The sequence below is a fragment of the Stenella coeruleoalba genome (assembly GCF_951394435.1).
Source record: "Stenella coeruleoalba genome assembly, chromosome: 7".
NCBI classification, from domain to species: Eukaryota; Metazoa; Chordata; class Mammalia; order Artiodactyla; family Delphinidae; genus Stenella; species Stenella coeruleoalba.
Genome location: NC_137153.1, coordinates 118,542,862 through 118,568,069, shown reverse-complemented (window position 1 = coordinate 118,568,069; position 25,208 = coordinate 118,542,862). Strand labels below are relative to the sequence as shown.

Below are 25,208 nucleotides of genomic sequence, written 5' to 3'. Positions count from 1 at the left end.
AGAAAGAGATGAAAGTGTCTCTGGGCACTAAGGCCAGAAGTTCTGCTCCAGGTTGAACGCGAACCAAGCCACCAAACAACCAACCACTCAAAACCCCCTGCAGTGACTCAGATGCGTGGCCAGGTAGGGGCGCCTGCTACAGTTGGTCCAAAGAAGGACACCTGTACAGTGATGTCAGCCCAGCTCTCACCATCATCCCTGCTTTATAGCTGAGGGGACTGAGGCCCCCAGAGGCCAGGCACTGACTCAAGGTCATACCTGCAGTAACCTTTGACCCCTTATGGGAGCATTGACCACCGTGCTGTGACCACCAGAATATGGCACGGATGACAAGCCTGGAGGGGAACTGGCTGGGAAGGTCAGGAAGGCTTCCTGGAGGAGGTGGGGTTTCAGAAGGACAGGCCCACAAGGGGGGGGGGTGGGTTGGATATGGACAGGTGGAGGGAGATGTGACCGGGCTGTGGGGAGGGTGCGCTATGTAGCGGGATCAAGAGAAGGGCCAGACCAGACGTGCAGAAGCCACAGGTAGAGAGGAGTTAATGTGCTTGGATGGACCAGGAGCCTGGTAGGCAGCAGGAGATAAGGTGGAAGGGGAGGCCTGGAGCCAGCCGGCAGCCTTGACATTTAGCAGCTGCAGGGAAAGCCCTGACTCTGGCTGGGCAGCCTCCTTTCAGAAAGAGAGGTTAAGAACCTGGGAACAAAGGGTAAGGTGGCGGCCAGCACCCTTCAGGTCCCAGGAAGCCAGAGCAAGGATGGGGTGCCTGCAGCTCAGATGGAAGGAAAGATTCTGAGAGCAATCCCTCTCCCCCTCTCGTCTTTGGATTCAAAAAACCAAGATGCTGAAGATGAAAAGACAAGATGCTTATAGCTGGAAGGGACCCAGTGCCGTCCTGGGCAAGACTGAAATGTTGGTTCTCAAACTTGGTTTCATCCTGGGACCACCCAGCTTGAATAAATCCTCGGCCCAGGCCCACCCTAGAGACACTGCAGTAGCAGGTGGGGCTGCAGCCCTGGCAGGTTGGCGGGGGGGGGGGATGTTAAGAGCTCCCAGGTGAGTCCACTGTGAGGCTCAGCTGAGGACACTCAAGTGGGATGGGGACCCGGACAGAACCAAGAGTCTGCACAGCTCCCTGTCCCCTGCCTTCACTCCTCTGGAGTCCCAGCGGGCCATCTGGGTTTGGGGCCTTCAGAAAGGCTGTCTCAAGGTTTAGGAGACCTGGGGGCAAAGGAGGAGAGAGCCCCCAGATCTGAACCCCTATTCCTGCTGTGGAGACACCCCTTAGAGTGGTTCTCACGTTGACTCACCTAGGGGAACCCCGGACCAACCACATCAGACCCTCAGGGGTAGGTCCCTTCCCAGGCATTGGCCAGTTACAGCTCCCCAGGAGACTCTGACGTGCAGCCAAGGTCAAGGCCACAGCCCGGAGGACCCCTCGATGGGACAATTCTCCATCTTGGAGCGGCACCTGGCTCCCAGTCTTGCTTTCCTTCCGCTCCCCATTCCCATGCCTCTCTCCCAGGCTGAGAGGCAGCCAGACCCTTGGGGAACCCACGGGTGGGAGGGGAGGAGCTGCCGGGTGCAAGCAGGCCCAGTGGAAGGCAGATGCCTGGCTCCCCGCCCCCACTTCCCTCCACCCTCTATTTTTAGGTCCATTATTGTCCATTCTTGGGTGTATTTTTTCCCCACTCGTTCCCCAGAAAAACAGATCGGATTCCTCCAGGCAAAGCCATCTCGCCTTCCCTGGAGCTGGTGCGTGGGAGCCCACACACTGCCAGATAGACATGAAATAAGTGAATTATCAAATCATCGGATTAGCAGACTCCATCATGTCTCAAGGGGTAGAGGGGGTGGGCAAAACGCTGCCGTCACTCCTCCCCAGCCCTCCTTGCTCAGGCTGCCGAGGAGTGTTGGGGGAGGAGGGGCAGACAGGGACAGTACACTCCCCCAGCGAAATGGCCACACATACGTGCACACACGCGCACACGCACATACACACACAACAACCACCTCAATCCAACCATGAGACAGAGATTCAGAGCGCCTCAGGTCAGCTAAGCAGCCTGGTTAGGAGCTAGGCACTGGGTCCAGGGAGCCTGGAGTGGAGGTGCCAGGCTCCTCTACTTGGAAGCTGTGTGACTTTGAGCAAGTGGCTTAACCTCTCTGAACCTCAGGTTCCTCATATTGAAAATGGGTATAAATATAGGATCTGTCGTTAAGTGTTCTGGGTGGGTTCAACGAGCAACTTCAGGTCAAGTGCTTGGTATGCAGTAGGCATTCAATAAATATGAGCTTTTGCTGGTCTGAAGAGGTGGTGGAAGATGTGGAATCAGGAAAAGCCTCAGGCAACAGGATCAGTCAGTTACAAGAAGACAAATGGTGATTTTCCTGAGCTTAAGGGCCCCCAGAGGGAGCATAGGGGCCCACATGTGGACTCAGGGTGGTCTGGGAAGCCTTGTGAGTGTTTGCAACCGCGTGTGTGTGTGTGTGTGTGTGTGCGCACGCACACGCATTGTTCCAGAAAGAGCACCATGGATTCTCAAAGGGGCGGAGACCCCGCCAGAGAAGGATGCACTGCTCTGGGGTTTTGCAGATGAGCTGAGGTTGGTGTCCTGCCTCTGCCCATCCCCTCCGGGTCCTCCAGTGCCTGGGAGGTTATTGCTCTCTCCATGCCTCTCCCTCTTCCTCCCTCTAAGTCTGAAAGTCCCAAAAGCCAGAAGCAAGATCTAGGAATGCAGTGGGGTCTGGAGGGTGAATACATAGACCCCCTCTGGTGAAGGCAGGAAGTTTACATCCCAAAGGGGGGACGAGACCCAAGGGCACCCAGCCCCTGGCAGCCAGTCCAGCGTGGAGCCTGATCCCCAGAAGCCCAGACCCAGCAAGACGCCAGCCTCGGAGCTGTTGGCAAGGGGTTTTAGATGGTGCCTGGGGTGGGAACAGGGCATGCTCTTTGGCCCACTGGCTTCTCCTCCTGCCGTCACCTGCCTTTGCTGTCTCTTGAGTCTCCAGAAGGAGCGGACAATTCAGGAACCTGCAGTCTCCCACATGGGCACCATGCCCTTTCTGTGGGCTCAGGCGGGGCGTGCTGCTGTGGCTGACGATGCTCTGGGGTTACCTGCAGGCTCCATCTCTCATTCTCCTCCTTTTCATCTTTTGCCCAAAAACGGACTTCTGCTACGACCGAGGGGAAACGCCCTGGTCGTGTTTCATTTCCTTTTATTTCCCTGGTTGACACTTGGAGTCAAGTGGACCAATGATTCGGGCAACAGGAGGGAGCTGGAATGCAGGACCGAGGGGGTCCAAATTGTCCCAAAGCCCCCAGGACAAACTGCGCTGGGGTAGAAGAATGCCAGGTCCTTGCAGACGGGCCCAGGACGCTTTAATAGGAAGGGCAGCTCTAGAAAGCCCCAGGTGTAGATCTGGAGGGATCCACAAACGTGGATTTAATTCCTTCCTACCAACGAGGCCCTGAGGGGTGACGTGGTTGCACCTTGGGATCTCGGGTCCCCAAGGACAGTGATCCCGACTTCTGACAAGGCAGGATGGGACAGTGGTCAAGGCCCCGGAGACAGATCCTGGCTTTGTCGCTGCTGTGCAAACTTGGGTAAGTCTCTCCACCTCTCTGAGCCTCCCTCCCTTCATCTGCAGTATACCCGTCCCAGTGCTGCGGAGAAAACACAAACGCCGTGCACAGAAAGTGCACATGCAGGGTACCCGGCCCACAGGGAGGCCTCGGGAGATGGCAGCCAAAACCCACGAGATGGGGCGGGTGGGAGAAACACCAGCGTGTGGTGAGACACACGAGAGTGTGTCCCCGGCTCTTGCTTCCTGAAGCCCCCAGCTGCGGGCCGGGGTTGGACCACAGGCACCCCAGCCCGACATCGGAGGGTAATCGCCGAGGCTGACTCTGCTGTGATCCCTAACATTCTGCCCCCCATCCTGCCTCCCCCCTGGCCTTGCCCACCTCCCACAAACATCCCCTTCCTGTCCACCTTTCACAGTACTGCCACAGCAAGGAGAACCACAGCTTGCGGACGGGCCAGGGCAGGGGCCTTAAGATCCCCAGGGCCTGCAAGAGCCAGCTCTGAGCAGGGCTGGGTCACCAGGGGCTACACACAGGTGTGAGAGCTCACCTGAGCAGGCCAGAGAGCAAACCTTAACCTTACGGCCATGCCTACCCTGAAGGTGTGGCTCCGCCGCGCGCTGGGAGGCGTTCCAGGTCCCCCACCGAATGCCACCGCATGTGGTCAAATCCAGGAGGTGACTGGATGTACGGGGACCTGGTGTGGAGGGCCTCATGTCCCCAGGGCTCCAGTCCATAGCTTACGGTTGAACCTCCCGGGTCTGCTGCTCCCTCACTGGGGCCCGAGGAAGTCAGTCCATCCCGTCGGGCCTCAGTTTCCCCATGTAGGAAATGGGGCAGACGTTGGACACTATTAGTGGTTTCGTATTGTGTTCACAGGAGCCCTAGGATTTCCGGGGGTGGGGGCTCAGGGGTCCGGGGCAGGGGCAGAGGGTACCAGCGGCCAGGTTCCAGGCACCCACTTTCCCTTGAGTAGTTAGTCCCACTGTAATGTGCTTAGAGATATCGGGGTTCCTCTGGTTTAGGTAATCTCTAAGACCCCTTCCCAACTGCACCATCTACTTGAGATGAGGGATAATTATCACCAGCGTTTCTTTATCGCCTACTTTGTGCAAAGATGGAGACACAGAATCTGGTGCCCTGATGAGCAGGGGAGGGGAGGAGGTGAAGTGGAGGCAGGAGATATTTGGAGACCAGAGAGGTCACAGGTCATGACATCCCCTCCCCAGATACCCTTCTCTGGGAATCACAGTTAACATCCCAGCTTAAAGGATAAGTTAGGAAAAAAGGAGCAAAAGAGGGAGGAAAGGACGGAGGTGGGAGAGAAAGGGAGGGAGGAGGGGTGAGCGTTTGGACTTCCTCCCTCCTCGGGAGGTTGAAGGACTAGGGTCTGAGTTTGGGCCTGGACTTTGCCACTCCATATTAGACTCTCAGTTTTCTCATCTGTAAAATGGGGACAATAAGATAAAGGTTGTTTCCACCATGAGGGATATTTGGGAGGGTTAGATGAAATACCGCACGTAGACTGCTCAGTGCCTCAGTGGAATAGATCTGAGAGTCCAGAAATAAACCCACACGTCTATGGTCAACTGATTTTCGACAAGGGTGTCAAGACCATTCCATGGGGAAAGAATAGTCTTTTCAACATGTGGTGTTGGGAAAAGCGTATATCCACATGTAAAAGACTGAAGTTGGACGCTTGTCTGACATCATATACAAAAATTAACTCAAAATGGATCAAAGATCTAACTATAAGAGCAAAAACTATTAAAGTCTTAGAAGAAAACAGAGGGGTAAGCACTCGTGAGCTTGAATTTAGCAATGAGTCCTTAGATATGACACCAAAAGCACAAGGAAAAAAGAGACGAATTAGACTTCACTAAAGTAAAAAAAGAAATTGTGCCTAAAAGGACACAATCAAGAGAATGAAAGATTATCTGTAGAATGGGGGAGATATTTGCAAATCATATATCTGATAAGGATTTAGTATCCAGAATATATAAAAAACATGTACTACTCAACAACAAAAAGACAACCCAATGAAAAAATGGGCAAAAGACTTGAATATATATTTCTCCAAAGAAGATATATAAATGGTCAATAAGCACATAATATCCAGCATCATTAGTCCTTAGGGACATGAAAATCAAAATCCTAATGAGATACCACTTCACACCAACCAGGTTAGCCATTATAGTAAAAAACAAAGACGGAAAATGACAAACGTTGGCAAGGACCTGGAGAAATTGGAACCCTTGTACAGAGCTGGTAGGAACGTAATATGGTGCAGCTGCCCTGGAAAACAGTTCGGCATTTCCTTAAAAACTTAAATCTAAAATTACCATATGGGGACTTCCCTGGTGGCACAGTGGTTAAGAATCCGCCTGCCAATGCAGGGGACACGGGTTTGAGCCCTGGTCCGGGAAGATCCCACATGCCGCGGAGCAACTAAGCCCGTGCACCACAACTACTGAGCCTGTGCTCTAGGGCCCACGAGCCACAACTACTGAGCCCACGTGCCACAACTACCGAAGCCTGTGCGCCTAGAGCCCACGCTCCGCAACAAAGAGAAGCCAATGCAATGAGAAGCCTGCACACTGCAACGAAGAGTGGCCCCGTCTCGCTGCAACCGGAGAGAAAGCCCGCGCGCAGCAATGAAGACCCAACGCAGCCAAAGATAAACAAACACATAAATAAATTTATTTAAAAAATAAATAAACAAAAAATAAAATTATCATATGACCCAGCAATTCCATTCCTAGGTATAGACCCAAGAGGAATGAAAACATATGTCCACTCAAAACCTTGTACGTAAATGTTCCTAACAATATTATTCATAATAGCCCCAAAGTGGAAACAACCCAAATGCCCAGCAACCAATGAATGGATAAACAAAACGTGGTAGCGCATACGGTGGAATATTATTCGGCCGTAAAAAGGAATGAAGTACTGGTACGAGCTACGACATGGATGAAGCTCGAGCACGTTATGCCGAGCGAAGGAAGCCAGATACAAAAAGTCACACGCTGCATGATTCCATTTACATGAAATGTCTGGAATAGGCAAATGTGAGAGACAGAAGGCAGACTAGTGGTTGCCAGGGGCTGGGGGAAGGAGGAACGGGGAGTGGCTGCTGAGGGAGACGGGGTTTCCCGTCTGGTTACACAACGTCATGCATGTGCTAAATGGCACGACTTAAACATGGTTCAAAAGGCAAATTTTATGTCATATGTTTTACCCCAACTTTAAAAAATTGAATGGCTCATTTCATGTTAGGTGACGATCACCTCAATTCTTTTAATTAAAAAATAGTTTTAAATGCCTTCATCACAAGAAAAAACATTTTAACGGTGCGTGGTGATGGATATTAACTAAACTTACAGTGGTAATCCTTTCACAACATGTACCTACCTCAGATCATCACGTCGTACGGTACACCTAAAACGGATGCCATCTTCCATGTCAATTATACCTCAATTCAAAAATTTGCAAAAGAATTTAGAAGCAGAAACCAAGGGGAAACGATGTGAGGTACCGTTATGTTTTTAGCCCTCAGCTTTGTTTTTCTTTGTTTTGATTTTCCTTTAATAGACTACTATAATAAAGGGATTTAAACTTGAAAAAAAGCCTAGTGCTGTGCTGAGCACAGGATATGCACTTGGAACCCTTCTGTCTGCACTGGAGCCCCTCACTTTGTCTGTTTGAGACCAAGGCTGAACCCCAGCATAGATTTTTACCAAACTCCGAGAATGTATCTTACAATCACGCAGGGATGCTGGGTGACGTGGTTAATCTAGCCAAACCCCATCGTTGCACAGTTGGGGAAACTGAGGCTAAGGAGCTGTCCCAGCAGCGAGGAGACTCTGTCGGGGCCCAGCACTGCCCCACTCGCATCCTGCGCTCATGCTACTCTGGCACGCCACCCACCCCACACCAGCGCCAGCAGTTGGTGTGTGCTTGGGGAATTAGAAACACGTTTGCATATATTTAAGCAAATACGCTGTGATGAAAAACAAATCAGAACCTGCGAACCAAAGCTGAACAGACCCATGCATCATCTGCATTTCCCACTTTCCCCATCACTCCGGTCCCCTCCAGGTGGGAGCTGAGCATCCTCGTGGGCCAAGTGGGCCCTGGCCAGATCTGAGGCAGGAAAGCCTGGGTCCTGGGCTGTGGGACAGGAACAGAGCTTTGCAGCCTGGACCCCGTTACTGGGGCAGTGAGGGTGAGGGAACCTGCTTCTTTGAGCCTGCCAAGCTCTGTTCGGCCCTGTGGCTCAGGAATCCCATGCCCTGTGGGCTCCCTCAGGTCTCTGCATGCCCACTGCTCTGCCCCTCCCCTCCTCCCCCGACACCCTTGGCCTAACCCCCCTGACACTAGAGAGTAGTTAGGAACCAGGCAGAGGAAGGTTGCATCCCAGCTCCACCATCAGTGGGCCTTGGGGAGCCTTGGTCTATTCCTCCATCCAGTGGCACAATAACAGTCCCGCCCACAGGCTTACAGGGAGCGGGGTGGGGGGTGGGGTGATGAAACAAACAGGTAGAGTGGGTCATCCCCTCCCCATCACCCACACGCTCTCCCCTCATGTCACACGGAGCCCTACCTGCATCTCTGCAATTGCGATTCTTTCTGCTTCATCATCACTCTTCTGAATCCTCCAACCCTTCAAGGTCATAGACCAACCCAGACCAACCCGGTGCCCTGCCTTCCCCCTCTGAACTCCCACAGCATATGCTGACTATACCCCACCTTACACACTTGGCTAATAGGCTCCTCTTCTGTTATTTTCTACTTTCACTCCTTTTGTCTCTCACGCTAAATTCTAGGATGGGGGAAAAAAATCCCTTTTGGGAAACATTCATTTTGTGCCAGGCACCCAGCGGAGGGCTACACGCTTTGTCTCATCTCATCCGTACGACCTTCCTTTGAGATTGTGTTTAGCATCATCTCAATTTTCAGATGAGAAAACCGAGGCTCAGAGCACAAGGGACTTATCCAAAGTCCCACAACCCAGAAGGGGTGGGATGAGCATGGGCCCCCGTTTGCCCCATCCCAAACCTCAAGTTCTCACCCACAGCTGGAGTGGCCTGCCTGTCCATCCATCCATCCACCCCCTGCCTCGTCACACGTGGGACTTAACAAGGCAGCTTGTGTTAGACATGCATTAAGGGAGAAAAATGAAAATATATGAAAAATCAGGGCCAGGGAATGTAGAGAGGGAAGAGGCGGATGAGCCTGGGGAAAAGTTCTAGAACCTCTAAGTCTCTGACACTCTTTGGAAAGATGTGTCCTCCAGGCCATTTCCCTTCCCCCTGGCACTCCAGAGGCCCTGCCCCCTACCCTCCATGGAGTGTCTGGACCCAAACTCATTCCCTTAAGAAGAGTAAGAGGCCAGGATCTCAGTCGTGTGGGCCCGGCCCTCGGAGGCAGCGCTGCTCCCATCCTGTCACTCGTCTGCTCCCCAGGAAGGAGACTTTACCAAGCAACAAGATGTCATGCATGGAACTATTCTTGTCCCAGGCTGGGCCCTGCCTCAGGCACTTCAAGAGACTGAGTGGCTTTAACTAAGGGCTGGGGGAAGCTCAGGTTCCAACACCACTTCCTGCTTAAGGACAGAACTGTGCAGACCTCCTGGTGTCAACTGATTGAAAATCCTACAGAACAGGGACTCAAATGGAGATAAGTAGAGGCCTTTGGTGCCTCCTCTGTCCTGATTGAAACCCTAGTTATTCCTGTAAGAGTCAACCCCAATCTCTCCTCCTCCGAGAAGCCTTCCTGGATCACACTGTCCCTCCACCCACCCATCCATTGGTTCAGTAAATGCCTTCTGAGCATTAACTGAGCCAAGAGGGAGGGATGCAAAGATAAACAAGGCAGCCCTGCCTCTGGGGAGCTCACAGTCCAAGGGGGAGGCAAACACCAGGAGTAGAATAATGAGCATGGATTGACCATTGACTCCAGGCACTGCGCTCATGACAGTTCCAAATGCATATTTCCATCAATAGTCCCATTTAAGGAAATGAGACTCAGAGAGGTTAAGCTTCACGCCAAAGGTCACACAGCAGGGGATTCCAACCTCTACCTCTCTGCCTCTAGAGCCTGAACTCTTAACCAGTAGGCCACTTCTGTAAGCCCAATGGCACAGTTGTGACCAGATGGGGCCTTCTAATCCACCTGGGCTAGGGAGTCAAGGACGGCCTCCTGGGGGGGGGGGTGGGTCCAACCTGAACCTCAAAAACTGAGGTAATCTAAACACGAAAGCCTCGGAAATGAAGGAAGCAAAGAAGGCGGAGGAGGCAGGACGGGCCAAGGCAAGGAGGCAGGAAAACCTGCAGTGAGCTAGAGCATATGGTGCGGGGGGGGGGGGGGGGGGGGGCGGGGGGGAGCGGGTCACGCCCTCATCCTTCTCAAGCTCCTTACGTTAGGTCTCAGTCTCACCCACTCCTAGTTAGTTGTGCACCACCCTTAACACCTGCTGTGTTTCTCTTGTTGTTTATTTGGATTTGCAGGAGTTGTTGCACTGTCCCATCACAGCTGTACCTGGCATGAGGTCAGCCCCGGAAACGGGACGGGAGGGCTGTGACGGGGAGAGGAGGGAGGGCTGGGGAAGGGTGTTCCCCAGGCTGTCCTCTGTGGGTTTGGGGGCAGAACACAGAGGGGAAAGGAAACCCGAGCCAGTGGGCTGGTGAGCTCGGTGCTGCTGGATGGAAACGTTTCGTGAACATCAAGGTCTGGCAGGAGGCGTGGCATCTGTGACCTTGATTCTGCACGTGGTGTTCAGTGTCATGGTGGGGAGGGGCTTGAGGCCCCCGGGACCCACCGGCCATCTGCAGTCATCAGCCCAGCAGACCCCATGGGGTAGGGATGGGGCCATTTGCTCTGCGTCTGGGTATACGGAGGCGCAGAGAAGGCAAAGCAGGTTCTGAGGAAGACGTGGGCTCTAAGATGCGCCTTCGTGACCATCTCTGGGTTTTCCTGTGCACCAAGACCCAGGCACCTCTGTGTGCTCAAGTCTCCTTAGATGAAACATTTAATGTTCAGCTATTTCACCGTGGAAAAAGCAAGATGCTCAAGACTGGATCAACGACACCATCAAAGTCTCACCCTAGAAGAGAACTTGCGCTCTCCAAGCGCTTTCAGGTATTCTGAAAAGTGCTTCCTTCTCCCAGGAAGTCAGGGGCAGGGCAAGGCAGCCATGTCCCATTACGTGGGGAAACTGAGGCTCAGAAAATTGAAAGACTTGCCCCAGATCACCCAGCCCACAAGCAGCAAAGCTGGGATGCAAGCTCCGGTCTTCAGATTCCAGGCCTGTGGCTCTTGTCGGGATAGCACACCACCTTTCTGGAACCTTCCGCCAGGTCTCCCACATTCAGGAATCTGAGCTCCCAGCTTCACCCCTCACCCCTGGGACCTCCACCCCTCCTGCTCTCTGCTTTCCTCCTTCCGCAGTGGCGACACCCCCTTACCCTGCAAAGGTCCCGTGGCAACCACAGGCCTCCTGTCTGTCCGTCATCAATAGTAAGTATCACCCATGACTGACAGATCACGTAAAGCAGCGTTCCTCAGAGCATTCCCCGCGTGCATCCGAATTACCTGGACTTCTCGTTAAAATGCAGCTCTGGCTCAGCGGGTCTGGGGCGGGGCCCGGGGGTCTGCATCTCTAACAAGGTGAGTCCAGGGACTACACTTCAGGCAGCAGTGTGTAGCTAGCTGTAGGATCATTTTCAACACCACCTGCCTGGTCTATGCCCCCCACCCTCTCTTCTCACCATCTCTCTCCTGAGCCTCAAGGCGTGAGGACAGGGTTTCCCCCTTCCTTTCACGGCAGCGCAGGCAGCTGGCCGGCGACCGCTCTTTCGAAGCTCTGCGGGGCTGCTCCCCTAACCCAACAGTGCCCTCCCCATCCCAAAGGGGTCCTGCTAGGGGCTGAGAAGCCCTTGCGGGCGCTGCCTTTCCCTCCTTCTCCCTGGTCCTGCAGCCTCAGAAGGCTTGGCCCTCTCCAACCAGGCCCTGGGAGTCAGGGGTGGGAGGCCGCCCGCCTTCTCCCGCAGCCCTCATTGAAATTTCGCCCTTGCCCAAGAATCCTTGGTTGAGAGCTCAGCCCTATTAATTCTCATTGTGCATTTGGAGCCAATAGGTTTTTTGTTCATTTATCTTGGTCTTCCTCCCCGCTCGCCTTCCTCCCCAGGCTGGAATTTACAATTCAGTTCTCAGGTGGCCTTGCGGAAGTACACAAGTCCAGGGGGGGAGAGAGGGTCTGCACACTGAAGTCTGAAAGGGGCAGTCGTTCCGTGGCCCCTCTTGCAACCTCAGGGTGCCCCAGGGCTCATGCTCCGTTTGGGTGGATGTTAAGACAGGCCCAGCACTCGCCGCAGGAGGGGTGCCAGGAAACAGGGACCCACTGGGCTACTGTAAGGCTAAGGGGGCAGAGGGCCACCTGGGTACCACTAGGGCGCCCCCTGGTGGCGCCACCGGCCATGGCTAGAGGAGTGAACGCTTCCTGAGCACACATCCACCACCTGCTGCCCTGAGACCAGGAATACAGGGCGTGGTGTCCCCAAGGCTGGAGAGAGGCAAAGAGACAAAGGCTCGGACACAACCAAGGACATAATAGCCACAATGGTAAGCAAATAACAGCTACCACACATTGAGTACCTACTACGTGCCAGGACACCCATGGCCAGGCTGCATCTTTCCACTGGCACTGTGACTTGGCCTACACCATCATCTCTGCTTCACCAAAGCTCAGAGAGGGAAGGCTGGGCCGTCGGGTGCATAAGCATGGGTCCTGGCCACGTACAAGGTCCCAGCCCGCCCTCCAGACCGAGTGACCTTGGCGGGATTTAGCCAACGCTTTCTAATCCCTACAATGGGATTAGAAGAGTCCCCACCTCAGAGCATCCTAGAGGTGATTTAATGAGACATGCACAGAACCTGCTTAGGGAAGCTGCAGTAAACAGTGGGGTGGGGTGGGGGTTTGAATCCATCTGGACGTGACCCCCTCCTCCCTGCAGAAGCCAGCCTAGGCAGCCTCCCCATCCTCGTTGGCTGCACGTTTGTAATCAAGGGCAGAGCCGGATGGCAGCCCATCATGAAATATTTAAGTCCATCAGACAGGTGTCAGGACACCGAGGGAGATGCTGTTCCTCCCCTGCCCCCTCCTCACCGGTCTTCCCAGGAGAGGACAGGAGGGGCATGAATGCTCCTTGCACAGCTCAAGGACCCATGCTGGGTGGCATCAGGACTGTGGCGGGGTGACCACTCCACCCCGGCAGCTGCGCTGGGTTCTCTGTGTGTGAGAGTGGGGGCAGGGCGGAGGCCCGGGGCCAAGGGCATCCTGAGCCAGCTTTGGCCAGGAGAGGGCCTCAGACTTGCATTTGATGGTCATCTCCACCCCTCAAGCCTTGACCAGAAGCTGGTCCAGTGATTTATGAGTTAGGCACCCCGCCCCACGGCCCCGCCCTCAGCACATTAAGACGATTAATATTCAAAAGAAGAAATACAGTCAAGACTCTGAATACAAGAGGCAGCGGTTGACTCTGCTCAGGGAGTGTGTGGAGAAGTCCTTACATGAGCTGGGGTGGGCAGCCAGCTTCAGATGTGGACTCAGAGCTGGGCTCCCCCGGTGCTGGCCTTGGCCCTGACCTTCAGGGGCCAGCCCCCTTGACTGTCCCTGAGCCAGCAAGCCCTGGGGTCCTCAGTGCAGTGGGACTCTCCAGTCCCTGGCTCCTGGCCCTTTGCTGCTTTCTCCTCCCTCCCTCTCTCTCTCCCCAGCTAGCTCCCCCCAGCCCAGCCACCACCCACAGTGACAGCCTCCTGACTGCTGACCATCCAAGTGGGAACCTACCTTCCCAGGCTGACTGCTCTAGGATAGGACCCAAGCGCCCCGCGGGACTGAGGCCTCCTCAGGAGCCGAGTGGGGACATCGGCTCAGTCCAGCCATAAACCCAGAGACCTGGTGGCTCCCCGCAGGACACGTGAAGGCAGCAGCCGCCCGAGGGTGACACTGAGCCCTTCCTGTGGCTCCTGCAGCTTGGCTGCCCTGTCCAGCCTCCCGCCCGACCCGGGGCCCTGCCCAGTGGGAAGGTGTCTCTCGGGAGGCAGATTAGCTCAGTGACTCTGGAGCCGGACACTCAAATCATAGCTTCATCACTTCCTGGGCTGTGGCTTTGGACCTCAGTTTCTCCATCTGTACAATGGGAATGACAATAGCTCACACCTAGGGGCACTTGCTCTGCGCCAGACCCTAGTCTGCGCAGTTTAGGGTGCATCAGCTCACTCCTTACAGCGACTTGAGCGTGTGCTGTTAGTGTACACACTTCACAGGTGATGGAGTGGTGGCCCAGAGATGCCACTGGTCCAGAGCTCACCCCCTGAAACTCCTACTTTGTACAACACAGGATCAGCCCAGCTCAGCCGAGTGGAGGACTCCATGGAATGACTCGTATTGAGCTCTTAGTCTCCACACTCAGGGACTTGCACAAATGGTCCCCGCTATTATTATTGTTGTTGTTGTTGTTAATGTTACTTGAGTACTGATGTACTCCGTGGCTCTAAGACTCCAACTTTCTCTAACTAGGGACTCAGGTGACAACGCCTGAAAGCCTGCCTCCCCCCTGACTTAACCAGCGACTGTGGTCACTGCACATAGGGGTGGAATCAGAAATGGTACCAGCCACACCGCCCACCCTGCTCTGACCCCTTCCGTCCTCCCTTACGAATCCCCTCTGCACTGCCATCAAACCCCCCCCGCGAAGCGCCGGCCCGGTGCTTGGCATTCCCTCGCTCGGCAAACCTGTTTGCTGGATTGGATTGGGTGGAAGAGGAGGTGGTACCACAGAGGGACGAACCGAGGGAGGTCAGAGTGCAACGCTGCAAATAGTACTCTGCTCGCTCGCCCAGATGCTGACTTCCTACGAGAGAGGCGGGGCTTATCTGCAAGGCTGGGGAACTGACTAGTACTGTGGTTTTCCCAAGAGGAGAGGATCTAGCGATCACCTGGCCAAGAATCTCCCCACCCCAAAGAACCATGTCACGTGACCCCAGCATCCTCAGGGCCACCTTTGCTTTGGCACGTTTCCAAGGTGGGACAGAGACCTGATCCCAAACCTACATGCGGGAGAGTCAACCTTGCATCTTGGTCCTCCCGCTCTGCTCACCCACCCCCAGGGTCCGGCCCAGACCCCCACCCACTTGGCCTGAGCGAACAGAACAGTGGGGTGGGGCTGACTTACGTGGGAGCAGAATCTCTCAGGGGGGTCTCCGCACGTGATGCCGGAGGGCTCCACCTTCACCTTGACGTAGTCCTTCAGGCGCATCACCTTGGGCTGGCAGGCATAGAACTCCCAGGTGGGGCCTTCATCCGTGGTCACCCAGGATTTGCAGATGTCGTAGTCCCCAGAGGCCAGCGGGAGGCAGTGCAGGAAAAGAGCCAGCAGGTGCAGCATGGCGGCGCCGTCCCCAGGGGCGAGGCCCAGAGAGGGACCGGAGAGGTGGCGACTGGGTCAGGAGGGCCTCGCCGCCCCAGCATGGAAAAGCCACATCTACCAGGCGACGGAGGCCGGATGTCCCAGGGACTCTGCCAGGTTGCAAACAGCGAGGAACTTGTTTTTTCCAAGAGGCCGATGTGGAAAACTCAGAGCCAGCGTTTCTCAGACTGCTGATGGGCAGATCGAGAAGTTGCCCACAACTTGGCGTCCTCCTAACCTTGGCATCACACCTCTCCCAGAGGGGAATCTGATCAGATCAGGCAGACTCTCAAATTGTGACGGTGGATGGAAATGGGATAGGGAGAAAATCCGCAGGGATCTGGCGTGAGGCCGGATCAGATTGCTTTTAATTTTGGTCCTTCCAATCCACCCGGGTCTTTAAAGGGCCCTGAGTGTGTGATGTGCGCTCAACACAACTGCAAAACAACCCTCCGGCCTGCGTTGTAAAGATAAAGTAAAATCAGGAGGTGCACCTGTTTGCTGCAAACACGTTCCCTCTATGGGATTGGACTTGGCATTTTGGACCCATAAAAGAGATTTCTTTTCATATGGGCTTAAAGTGACAACAATTGTGCAGCTGGACTGGAGCATAAAAAAAGCGACTGAGGTGTTAACTGGGGAGCAACTTATTTGGCTCGTCTTTGGTGGGGACAGGCGCTAATGGGAACCAGCTGACCTTGGCTGGTAGCCATGGGCAACTTATTAGGAAGTTTCTGAGACTTCAGCTCCCAATCCATCCAGGTACCCGGGGTCTGGCTTGTCTTTCATTGTAAGAACGGAGGAGAGAGAGCTCGTTAGCAACAACACCTGCAACAAGTTAAATAGAGAAAGGGGGGGGGAGAGTAAAGATGTATAAGAACAAAAGCTCTCTGGCAAAATGTGCAAAAGATGAGACTGCATTATTAGCAAGGTGTCCCGAGGAAACTGGGTTATTTTTATTAATATAGGAGATGCACATTTGAGGATGGGGCACGTTATTAAAAGGGTGATGCGCTTTCTCCATATTTATGGGGGTGTTGGGGTCGGCAGAAGTGCCCCTGTTTGGGGTCAGTGACTTTCTAAAGCAGCCCCAGGAGCCGAGATGAATGGTGGCTTTCTCATGCCTGACAAGTCAAAATGTCAAAACCGTAGATGAGGCTGTAATTAATTACAGGTGCCGACGAGGCTGTGAGGACAGGTTCAGGTTAAGAACGGTCCACGCGCAGGCCGACAATTACGAACTGGGTGCCAGTAAATACATCTCCAAAATTCTGAAATGGTGAATTTAATTTTTAACTGTAAGAAACTAGGGATGTTGAAGACTTGGACGGAAGTGACAATGATTTGTCATATTCGCTTTTTCCGATCAAGGCCAAAATTTTGCAATCATCCCTTAGAGGGTATGTTTATAAACAGGTCACCATTATGATTATTGCTTTACTATTTTAAGCTACCGGTAATTATTTAAAAGCCCTACATAGACATAACTAAGATGAATGTTACATTGCGAAAAGCACGACTCCAATAGTGCGGGGTGTTCCGGGACACTTGATATATCACCAGGAGAATTTGGTCCCCAGTGTGGGATCTGGCCAAAAATACTAGCCAATAGGGCAAAGGTTACTGCAATGAGTCGCAGCAGAAGCGCATGTGTTATTAATTCTGGTTATTATGTCTACGATTATTGCATCTAAATTCCCAAACTGCTGACTCTTCAGCCATTGTACCTAGAAGGTCCACGACGTTTCCATGAACCTCCATTCTCCACCCAGACACAAACACACTCCTGCCAAAAATGACAAACCGGAGTGGGGGGACATTGTCCAAATGGGGGCTGGCCGCCCCGCGCCTCCCCAGGAGAAGCCCCCAGCCTCTGCCCCAAAGCTCCAGGCTGGGGGCATCATAAATCTGCATTAAGGCAGCCCCTGCCCCTCTCTCTGGCTGAAGGGCTCTTGATGCAGATGAATGAGCCGAGGGGGACACAGTTTCACATCTCACCTCTGGCTGTTTAAAGAGAAACAGTGTTACAGAGCCTGTCCGGCCTTGAATGTGCTTCTTGCTAGAAAACTCTCAGAAAGAACCCGCCTGGAGACTATTTTTACAACCTGAGAAAATGTAGTAAAAATAAGATAGCGCGGCCGGCAAAGGTTTGGATGCCTCTGTCTGAGCTTCGCGCTGCCCAGAAAACAGCACATTCCTCACTCCTTCTTCCAGCCGCGGGCTCCTGACTGTTCGCTCCCAGGTAGGGCGCCCGACTGCGGCTCGCAGGGTGCGCCCGGACGCGGGCTTCCTTCGTCTGCAGGACCAGAGTGCTGCCTCCGGCCTGGACCGCACTGGACGCAGGCGGGCGTGGGGAGGCAGTGAGGCCCAGAGGCCAGGAGGCCCGCGAGATCGAAGGGGCAGCGCGCCTCGCAAGCCTATTCATTGCTTTGCAGTTCCGCAGGCTTAAACGCCATGCATTCCCTGGAAGATGGGGTGGGGGAGCCAACAACATCAAAATCTGCGGGGAGGGGGGGGTGGGTAATAAATATGTTTACAACTAGTCAATCAGTTGGGCGTTGCTGGCATCGTAAGGGAATTGCGAGCTCAGCATGAGAATGTTACAGTCAGTTTTTGCCAAACAGAAAAAAAGGGAGGGGGAGAGATGCAAGCGTCTCCGGAACAGCGAGGAGGAAAGCACGGAGTGAGAAGCCAGTGTGGGAAATTTCAGAGTAAGAGGTTGTATCCCGGCGGATAGTTTACTCCTTGGAAAATAAATCTTCACCTGATATTATTAAGAAACTGCAGCTCCCAGAAACAAATCGAATCAATGCGCTTTCTTTTCTTTTAAGAGTCCTCAGGAGCCGAGGGGGCTGAAAGCCAGGTTATTAAAACCCGAAAATTAGATTTTACCAGGATTTCTGAACTCAGATTTTTCTGTCTTATTGAATTAGCGCCTCTCGAGCTGGCTGGGCTGGAAGCAGGCTCCTCCCGGAGTTGCCGGCTGCGCCCTCGCCTCGTGGGAAACTTGCCTTGGTGGACGCGGAGCCCCTGGGGGGGGGGGGTGGTCCCTGGAGAGGGGGCGCTGGGGGCTTCTCCCAGGACCCAGCCCACCCCCAAGTTTCTTCTCCTTTCCCAGCGGGGACAGTCGAGGGGGGTGATATCTGCCTTCAGGGGAGGGTGCTGGGAGCCAGGAAGGAAAGGGGAGCCCGCTCCGGGTCGCGATCACCTTCCAATCCCACCCCATCCTCCCAAACCTAAACCTCCCTCACCCCGCGCCGGTCCAGTAGGTGCCCCGCTCAACGCGGCCGCACGAGTGAGCATCCCATTTCCGGCGGCCTCAGTGCCCCCAACCCCGGAATGGGAGCCTTCTTGGGCTCCCGGGCGCCCCCCACGCCCTCTCAGCGCCCAGACAGCCCCGAAGAGTTGAGCGCGGAGGGTGGGGCGCGAGGAGGAGGCCTCGGCTGGGGCCGGGGGGAGGGAGTGTGTGGAGATGGGGGTCAGCTCCCAGCCTTGGACGCCAAGGGTTCGGAGTCCGTGCTTCGGGTGGGCTGCAAACGGCGGACATCGCACGGGGACGTGCCTGGCAATCCCGCAGTTGCTTTTTGTCTTCCCGAAGTTGAGTGCAAGCCACGGGAGCAATTAATAATCACGCCTTTCAAAAAGGCCCGGCGGGCACCGAGGGTGCACCCACACCTGGCATCGCCTCCCTTACTTAGAAGACGCCCAGCAAAGCGCCGGGGAATTCGTTGCATCCTTTTCCCCAGCGCTGCCGCCCCCAGCCCAGGCGGACAACTTACTCCGGAGCCCGCGGACGCCGCGAGTCCACGGTCCTCTTCCCGCCTTCCCGCGGCCTCTGCTCCCACCATCTGCGTGCCACCCAGCTGGAGGTTCGACTCCACGCTGTCCCCAAGCCGGTCCAGGCACATAACCCTCCCCATTAGCCCACCCCTCCAGGGCACGGAAAGAAGTTTCTAGCCGCCGCTGGAAGACAGAGTTTCTCTGTGCAACTCACACATACCCAGTTTGCAGAGAGGGGAAGGGGATGGGAGGAATCGGGGTGGCGATTAAATTGGGGTAGGGGAATGGCGCGCGAGAAGGGTTAATTTCCTTTTCACAAACACATCCAGGCATTCTGGTAACACCCATCCCCACTCACAAACGATGGAAAAAGACCCTGGTGGGAAAAAGCCAGCCAGGAAGACAAGCTACTCCTTTAAGATACTGCCACAAATGCACACTCACACACCCCTCTCCAAGCGACTCCAGTCCTGCGCTAGTAACGGCCGCCACCAAATAACTTTTGCATCCGAGCCTTTGCTGGGCCGCTTTAAGTGGCTCCTGGGCCGCGGGAAAGCCTGCATGGTCACCGAAGCCCTTTAAAAATGAAACCAGCCTGGCAAAGCTGCAGCATCTCTCCCCCCCGCCCGCCCCCCCGCTCGCCTCCCGGGCTCTCCCCTCCAGCCTTACCCCGGCTCGGAGCGGCTTCCCGGAGCGGAGACCCGGGAGGCCGAGGACCGCCACCCTCGGCGCTCCGCCTCCCCCGTCTGGCTGGCGCTGGGTGGGGCGAGGGCCGAGGGCTGCGAGCCGGTTCTGCTTCCCCGCGCTGCTCCCGCTGCCGCTGTGGCCGCCGCCGCCGCGGCCGTCAGATCGGGGCTGGGGAGCCCTCCGGCCGCCGGGGGGGCCGCCCGCAGCCGTCCCGGAGACGCGGGCCGGGGGAGGGGCCCGCCCCAGCCGCCCGCATCGCCCGCCCCGGCCGAGCGGGAGGTCGCCGCTAACAAGTGCAAACTTTTGGGGCCCCCTGGGCGGCTCGGAGGGGACCCGCGCTCGGGCACCGGGCAGCCCCCGGCCCGGGTGGGCTTCGCGGCTGCTCGTCGGGGCGCCGGGGCATCCCCCCGGCGCGGCGCGGGCCAGATGGCGGGGCGTTTCACTGCCCCCCTGCACTCCGCTCCAAGTTAATGCCGAGGCTAAATCCTCTTGCCATCACTCACGATCACCATCGGGGCTTTTATCTCTCGGTCTGATCCGGGCTGCGTAACTTCCTCTGTGTGGCTTTAACACACCATCCCACCACGGAGCAACGGTCTTCTTAAAGGTGCAGGAAGGAAATACTGCGAGACTCGGGGGACGCGCCACGGCCCGGGGAGGGGCTCTGCGAGCAGGGGCGTCCCGGCGGGCCCGCGGCCAGGGTGGCCCCAGCGGGCGGCCGCGGGAGCGAGCCTGCTCTGGGGGGTCGCAGCCTAAACATCTCCTCGCGGCCCGGGGGCCAGCGGGTCCCGGCGCGCAGAGCGCATTCTCAGCCAGCTCGGGTCAGGCGCCGCGGGGCTGCGGCTTCCTTTTCCGAAACCCAGGGGCCTGACAGGCTGCCAGCGCCCATGGGTGTGGGAGCTGCCCCATCGGCCCCAGGGAGGGGGCCAAGTGAGTCAGTCCGCCCACCCCCCAACAGCCAAGGGCTCAAGGCTGCAGCTCGGTCTCCCTCTGGGAAGTGCTGCCACCCAGAAGGCCCCAAGCAGTGGGTAAAAGGGTGGGTGGGTGGATTGGGGGAGATGGGGAGGGAGCGATCTGAGCGCACAACCAGAGCCTGAATACCAGCTGACACATCGCCGCCTCCACCCTGATGGGCCCTGCTTTTGACGAAGCCAAGCCAGCTCCGGAGGGAGTGCGGAGTAGGGGGGCAGGAGAGGCCTCACTCCCTGGTAAGCCTGGGAGGAGCCCGTGCGAGGACTCCTGCAGAGCCCAGGGCAGAGGCCAGGGAGCTGGGCACCCTGGGCAGCCCTGGGCTCTTCAACCCCCTGGAGGTTTCCTTCCAGGCTGCCTCCCAGGCCTGTGGGGAGAGCTTCCTCCATCTTCCAGGGGAGACCTGTGGTTTTCAGGTGCTCCTGGCTTCCTGGGGGTGGGTTCTCACTGCAGCGCTCAGGCAGCCAGCACGGTCATTTGGCGCATCAAGAACAAAGAGCCTGAGGACAGGGAGAGGGAGAGAGAGAGAGAGAGAAAGAGAGAGAGAGAGAGAGAGAGAGAGACTGGTCCAAGGTCCAAGGTCACAGAGGGTGTCAGGAAGAAGAGCAAAGGATGTGGCCCTGAGTGCCACACCCTCTGCCACCTCTTACCTCCACCTTAACCCTCCCCTGCTTTTGGCCCCCCCTAAGCTTGCAGAGGGGGCTGTATTGCTGAATAACGTTTAGACTGTTGTCACAGAGCAGGCAGAGGACACAGAATTAAAGACTGTCATCTGCTTTAATAATAATAATAATTTAACTTTTATTGAATACCTGCTTTATGCCAGGATCCATGCAAACCACCTTATGTGTATTATCCACTGATTCTTCCCAGCAGACCTGTGACTTAACTCCTGTCAGTAAAGTCCCAAGTTATAGATGAAGCTTAGAGATGTTAAGTAACTTGCCCAAGGTCACACAGCTGAGGAAGACTCTGGCCTGGGATGCAGGGCTCTTGGGCTTCCCGGTGGTGCCCCTCCTGACTTGCTGGGTAACTTGGGGCACGGCACAGATCGTTTCTGGGCCTCAGTTTCCCCACCTGTGAGATGTGAATGGTGAGTCTTTCCTTCTCCAAAGAGCGGTCACAAAAAGGCCATCGAGTGCCTCCTCCTGTAGTGCTCTCAGATCCCTCCCACTAGAGATCCCCTCTCCTCCAACACATGCAAAGCTGTCCAGGAGAGCAGATGCAAGCCAGCCCCTGCTTACCTGGTCCCGGGGCCTCAAAGCATCCGGTAGGAGAAAGCTCCTTGGAGGAGAAGAACACATCTCAGCAATTTGACTTTCAAGCATTTGGCCTGCAGGCAGTAGTGAAGGGCACAGTGGGGGGCTCCCACGCAGGCAGGGTGAGTGATGACCTGGGTAGGCCCTCAGCCTGCTGTCGCCCCCAGGCAGGGCCGTCAATTCCTGGGAAACGCCTTGCTCCTCCATCATCACCGAGACTGGATGCTGTCAGGACAGCCAACAGGACATGGCGGAGGGGGCTTCTGATTTGTGGTTCACCTAAACACAGTGGAGGGACCCAGGGCGTATTCCTGTTATTTCCCAGATGGTTTAAGTGACCCATGTGCAAAGCTACATGCCGCGGAAACAATGTTTAAATTGCCTCTGCAGCCCTCCTCTCCCCAGCACTTCCCGCCTCGCCGGCGAGCTGACGCCGACCGGCATTTTCAGAGACCCATTCCCCAACCTGTCTTCTGGTCTCCCCATTTCCAGATCCCGGAAATTATGGAATCGTGGAAAGAGCACTGACCCGAGAGTCAGAATAATAGCCCCTACTAGCTATGTGGCCTGGGGCCATTACTTCCCTGCTCTTAGCCTCAGTTTCTCCATCTGCGTAATGAGGGGAGTTACCCCAGAAGGTAGTCCCTGCGCGGTGATCCCGAGTTGACAGCAGGCCATAGCAACCTCTGGGAGACAGCATGTCTTTCAAGTGACTAATAAAGTGCTTCTTTTCCAAGATGGGAAACAAATAGGATTCCAGCCATGTAGGGACCAGGTGGTCAAGGGATGTTCGTTTTTAAATTTCATTAAGGTATCTTACGACAAATGACCTTTCCCCAGCAATGACGAGAAGCTGAGCACCAGGGGCAGGAAAGTGTGAATGAGTCTCCCCCGCAAATAATTGCTGGCTCCCCTCTCACAGCAGAGCCGAATGGTCCTCTTCACTGATGGGATATTGGCTCCACTGCACAGTTTTAATTCCAGCTGTGTATGTGGAATCTATTATCAAAAAAGCAACTGCAGAATAATGCATGTAATTTTGTTCCATCTATGTTTTTTAAACAAAGGGGCTGTATGCATATAAAGATACATATGTACCTGTACATATATATACACATATGTAAACTAAAGCTACCACAGTATGAGCAGGGGAGATGGGGGATGACATGCCTTATTACATATATATTCTTTCTGTGTTACTTGCCTCCTTTACAGTGAGGGAATAGGCATGGATGGGATAGAAAAATAACAGGAAATTATAAAGTCACGCTCAAAAGCGATCTACTAGCTTTGCAATGAGAGGTTACAGATGAGGTCCAGCCCCTTCGGGGATTTCTGAGAGAAGGCAAATCCTGACGCAGATGGACTAAAAGACAGACAGATAAAATGAGCTCACACCGCTGACCAAAGGGTCAAGTGTAGGCTCAAAAGGCACGCGCACCATGTTCTCACCGTTCACTTGATTCACTCCATTCTCAGTTATGCCAGACCAAGGTTTTGATTTGTCCCCTTGACCTTGAGCAGTGGAGATGTGCTGGAAGTAGGAGGTGAGACCCTGGGAACTACCCCAGGACCATCTAGGGTTTGGGGGCAACCCTGGGCCCCTGACTTCTACGGCCAAGGCAGGGCCAGGAGGAGAGAGACCACGATCCAAGCCCAGGGCATTCCCCCAAGGTGACACCTCCAGGTAGTGGCAGAGGCTGCCAGAGCACCCCGACTCCTCCCTGCCAGTTCTCTGCTCTAATCTCTAGACCATACTCGCATTAATTATTATTACTGTATTAATCATACATGTGATTAATTCAGTAATGGTGATTCATAATTGATTGCATTTTATATGGCGCCTTTCATCCACACATCTCCCAAGATGTGCACTGCCTACAACAAGAGACTCATAAAGCAAAACGTGTTCTTAGCTCGCCTGCATTTTTTTGGATAAACTTGTCTTTGCAGAGGCAGGAGGTAAGTGTTTTGGGGCAGACTGGGCTCGCCAGCCCCAGCTCCGTGCCCATCTCCCGGCTCAGGCAGTGCCTACCCAGCTGGGGACTCCTGCTTCGTCCCGCCTTGTCTCATGGTGGCCATGCCCTAGGAACCCTGCAGACCCCACTCCCTTGGCGGGTAAGTCTGCCTAGGATCCAGCTGCGAGGCAAGGCCAGCTCGGGCTCCGCGGGGAGCTGGTGCCACACGTGGCACTGGACAATGGCTCTAGAGCTTGACTCTTTGGGTGTGGGTCCTACCGCTCCTGTCAATTAGCTGCGTGACCTTGAGTAAGCTACTGCCCCTCTCTGCCTCAGTTTACCTGAATGAAAGATGAAAATAGTAAAAGTCTCTCTCTTCCTAGGGTTATTATAAGATTTACATGGAATGATGCACGTGCAGCACTTCAAAGATGGCACATAGTACGTGCTCAATAAATGTGAGCGGTAACCGTGGGTGTCGTAGGTCTGGTTCCAGCAGCAGCTGCTCTGTGACTAGGCTAATCTCTTCCTTTCTCTGGGCCTCAGTTTCCTCAGCTGTAAAATGGGTGGACCAGTTGATTTCGAGGGTACATTTCAGATCTTAGATGAGCACGTGTTATAGTCATGGTTGGGATTCAGGGCTTCAGAATCAAGCAGCCCCGGGCTCACACTCCCGCTCACCATTTCCTAGTTGTGTGACCTTGGGCAAAGGACTCACCCAACCTCAGTTGCCTCCTCTGGAAAATGGGGATCGTAATAGCACCCAATGCCTGGGCTTGATGTAAGGGTTTAATGAGCGAATGCTTGAAACCTGTTTGGCTTCTAGAAAGTGCTTAACACAAGGTGGCTCTGGTATTCCACAGCAGGCCTGGTGCACAGCACTTACTGATGTTCTCACATTTCTGCTGTGCCACCACCCTGGGAAAGATGCTTTTATCGGCCCCGCTGTTCAGATGAGAACATTGTCCTGGGTGGTTCAGTTAGGGATTGGGGGAGGGGCAGTGTTTGAACACAGGCCTCATGGCCACGCTCGCTGATGTACGGTCTGTGTCCTAAGCTTATCGTTCCGGGATTGTTTTCTTCCCGATGATCCTGGGAGAGAGCTGGCATTGCAGACCTCACTTGGCAGCAGAAGACCCAGGGACCCAGAGAGGTTTGGCACACGGCAAATGAGTTCCTGGCTGATCAGAACAGGCTCTGTCGAATGGGTGGGCGTGGCACTGGGATGCCTACTTTTGCCTGTGGAATCTCCCCTGCCCCATCCTCTCGAGCCAGGCTGGGTGTCCTTCCCTCTCCACAAGGGACTGGCCTGTTCCTGGGCCCCAGGCAGGTGGGCAGGGAGAGAGCTCAGCCCAGGAGGAAGAGCCCCGGCTCCTCCTGGCAGAGCTGCTCAGGTGCTTCAGGAGGGGCGGCTGCCACAAAGAGAAAAGCCCCCTACCGAGTTTCCAGGGGGACCAGCAGACAGCCGGGCTTCAGCCCAGTGGGTGCCCAGAGTGCAGTCTGCAG

The 25,208-nt window shown here is 55.1% G+C and overlaps 1 protein-coding gene across 1 annotated transcript in view; it reads right to left on the bottom strand.

Annotated features, from left to right (window-relative positions):
• NTNG2 (netrin G2) overlaps positions 1–20,183 on the bottom strand; it is a 74,939-nt gene extending 54,756 nt beyond the window's left edge. The window contains exons 1-2 of the mRNA XM_079927620.1: positions 19,499–20,183; positions 14,816–15,877 (exon numbers count right to left, since the gene is read on the bottom strand). Of these exons, the coding sequence (XP_079783746.1) occupies positions 14,816–15,028 (213 nt within the window). The 5' untranslated portion in view covers positions 15,029–15,877; positions 19,499–20,183. The remainder of the gene's footprint in view (positions 1–14,815; positions 15,878–19,498) is intronic.
• Positions 20,184–25,208: the final 5,025 nt, after the last annotated feature.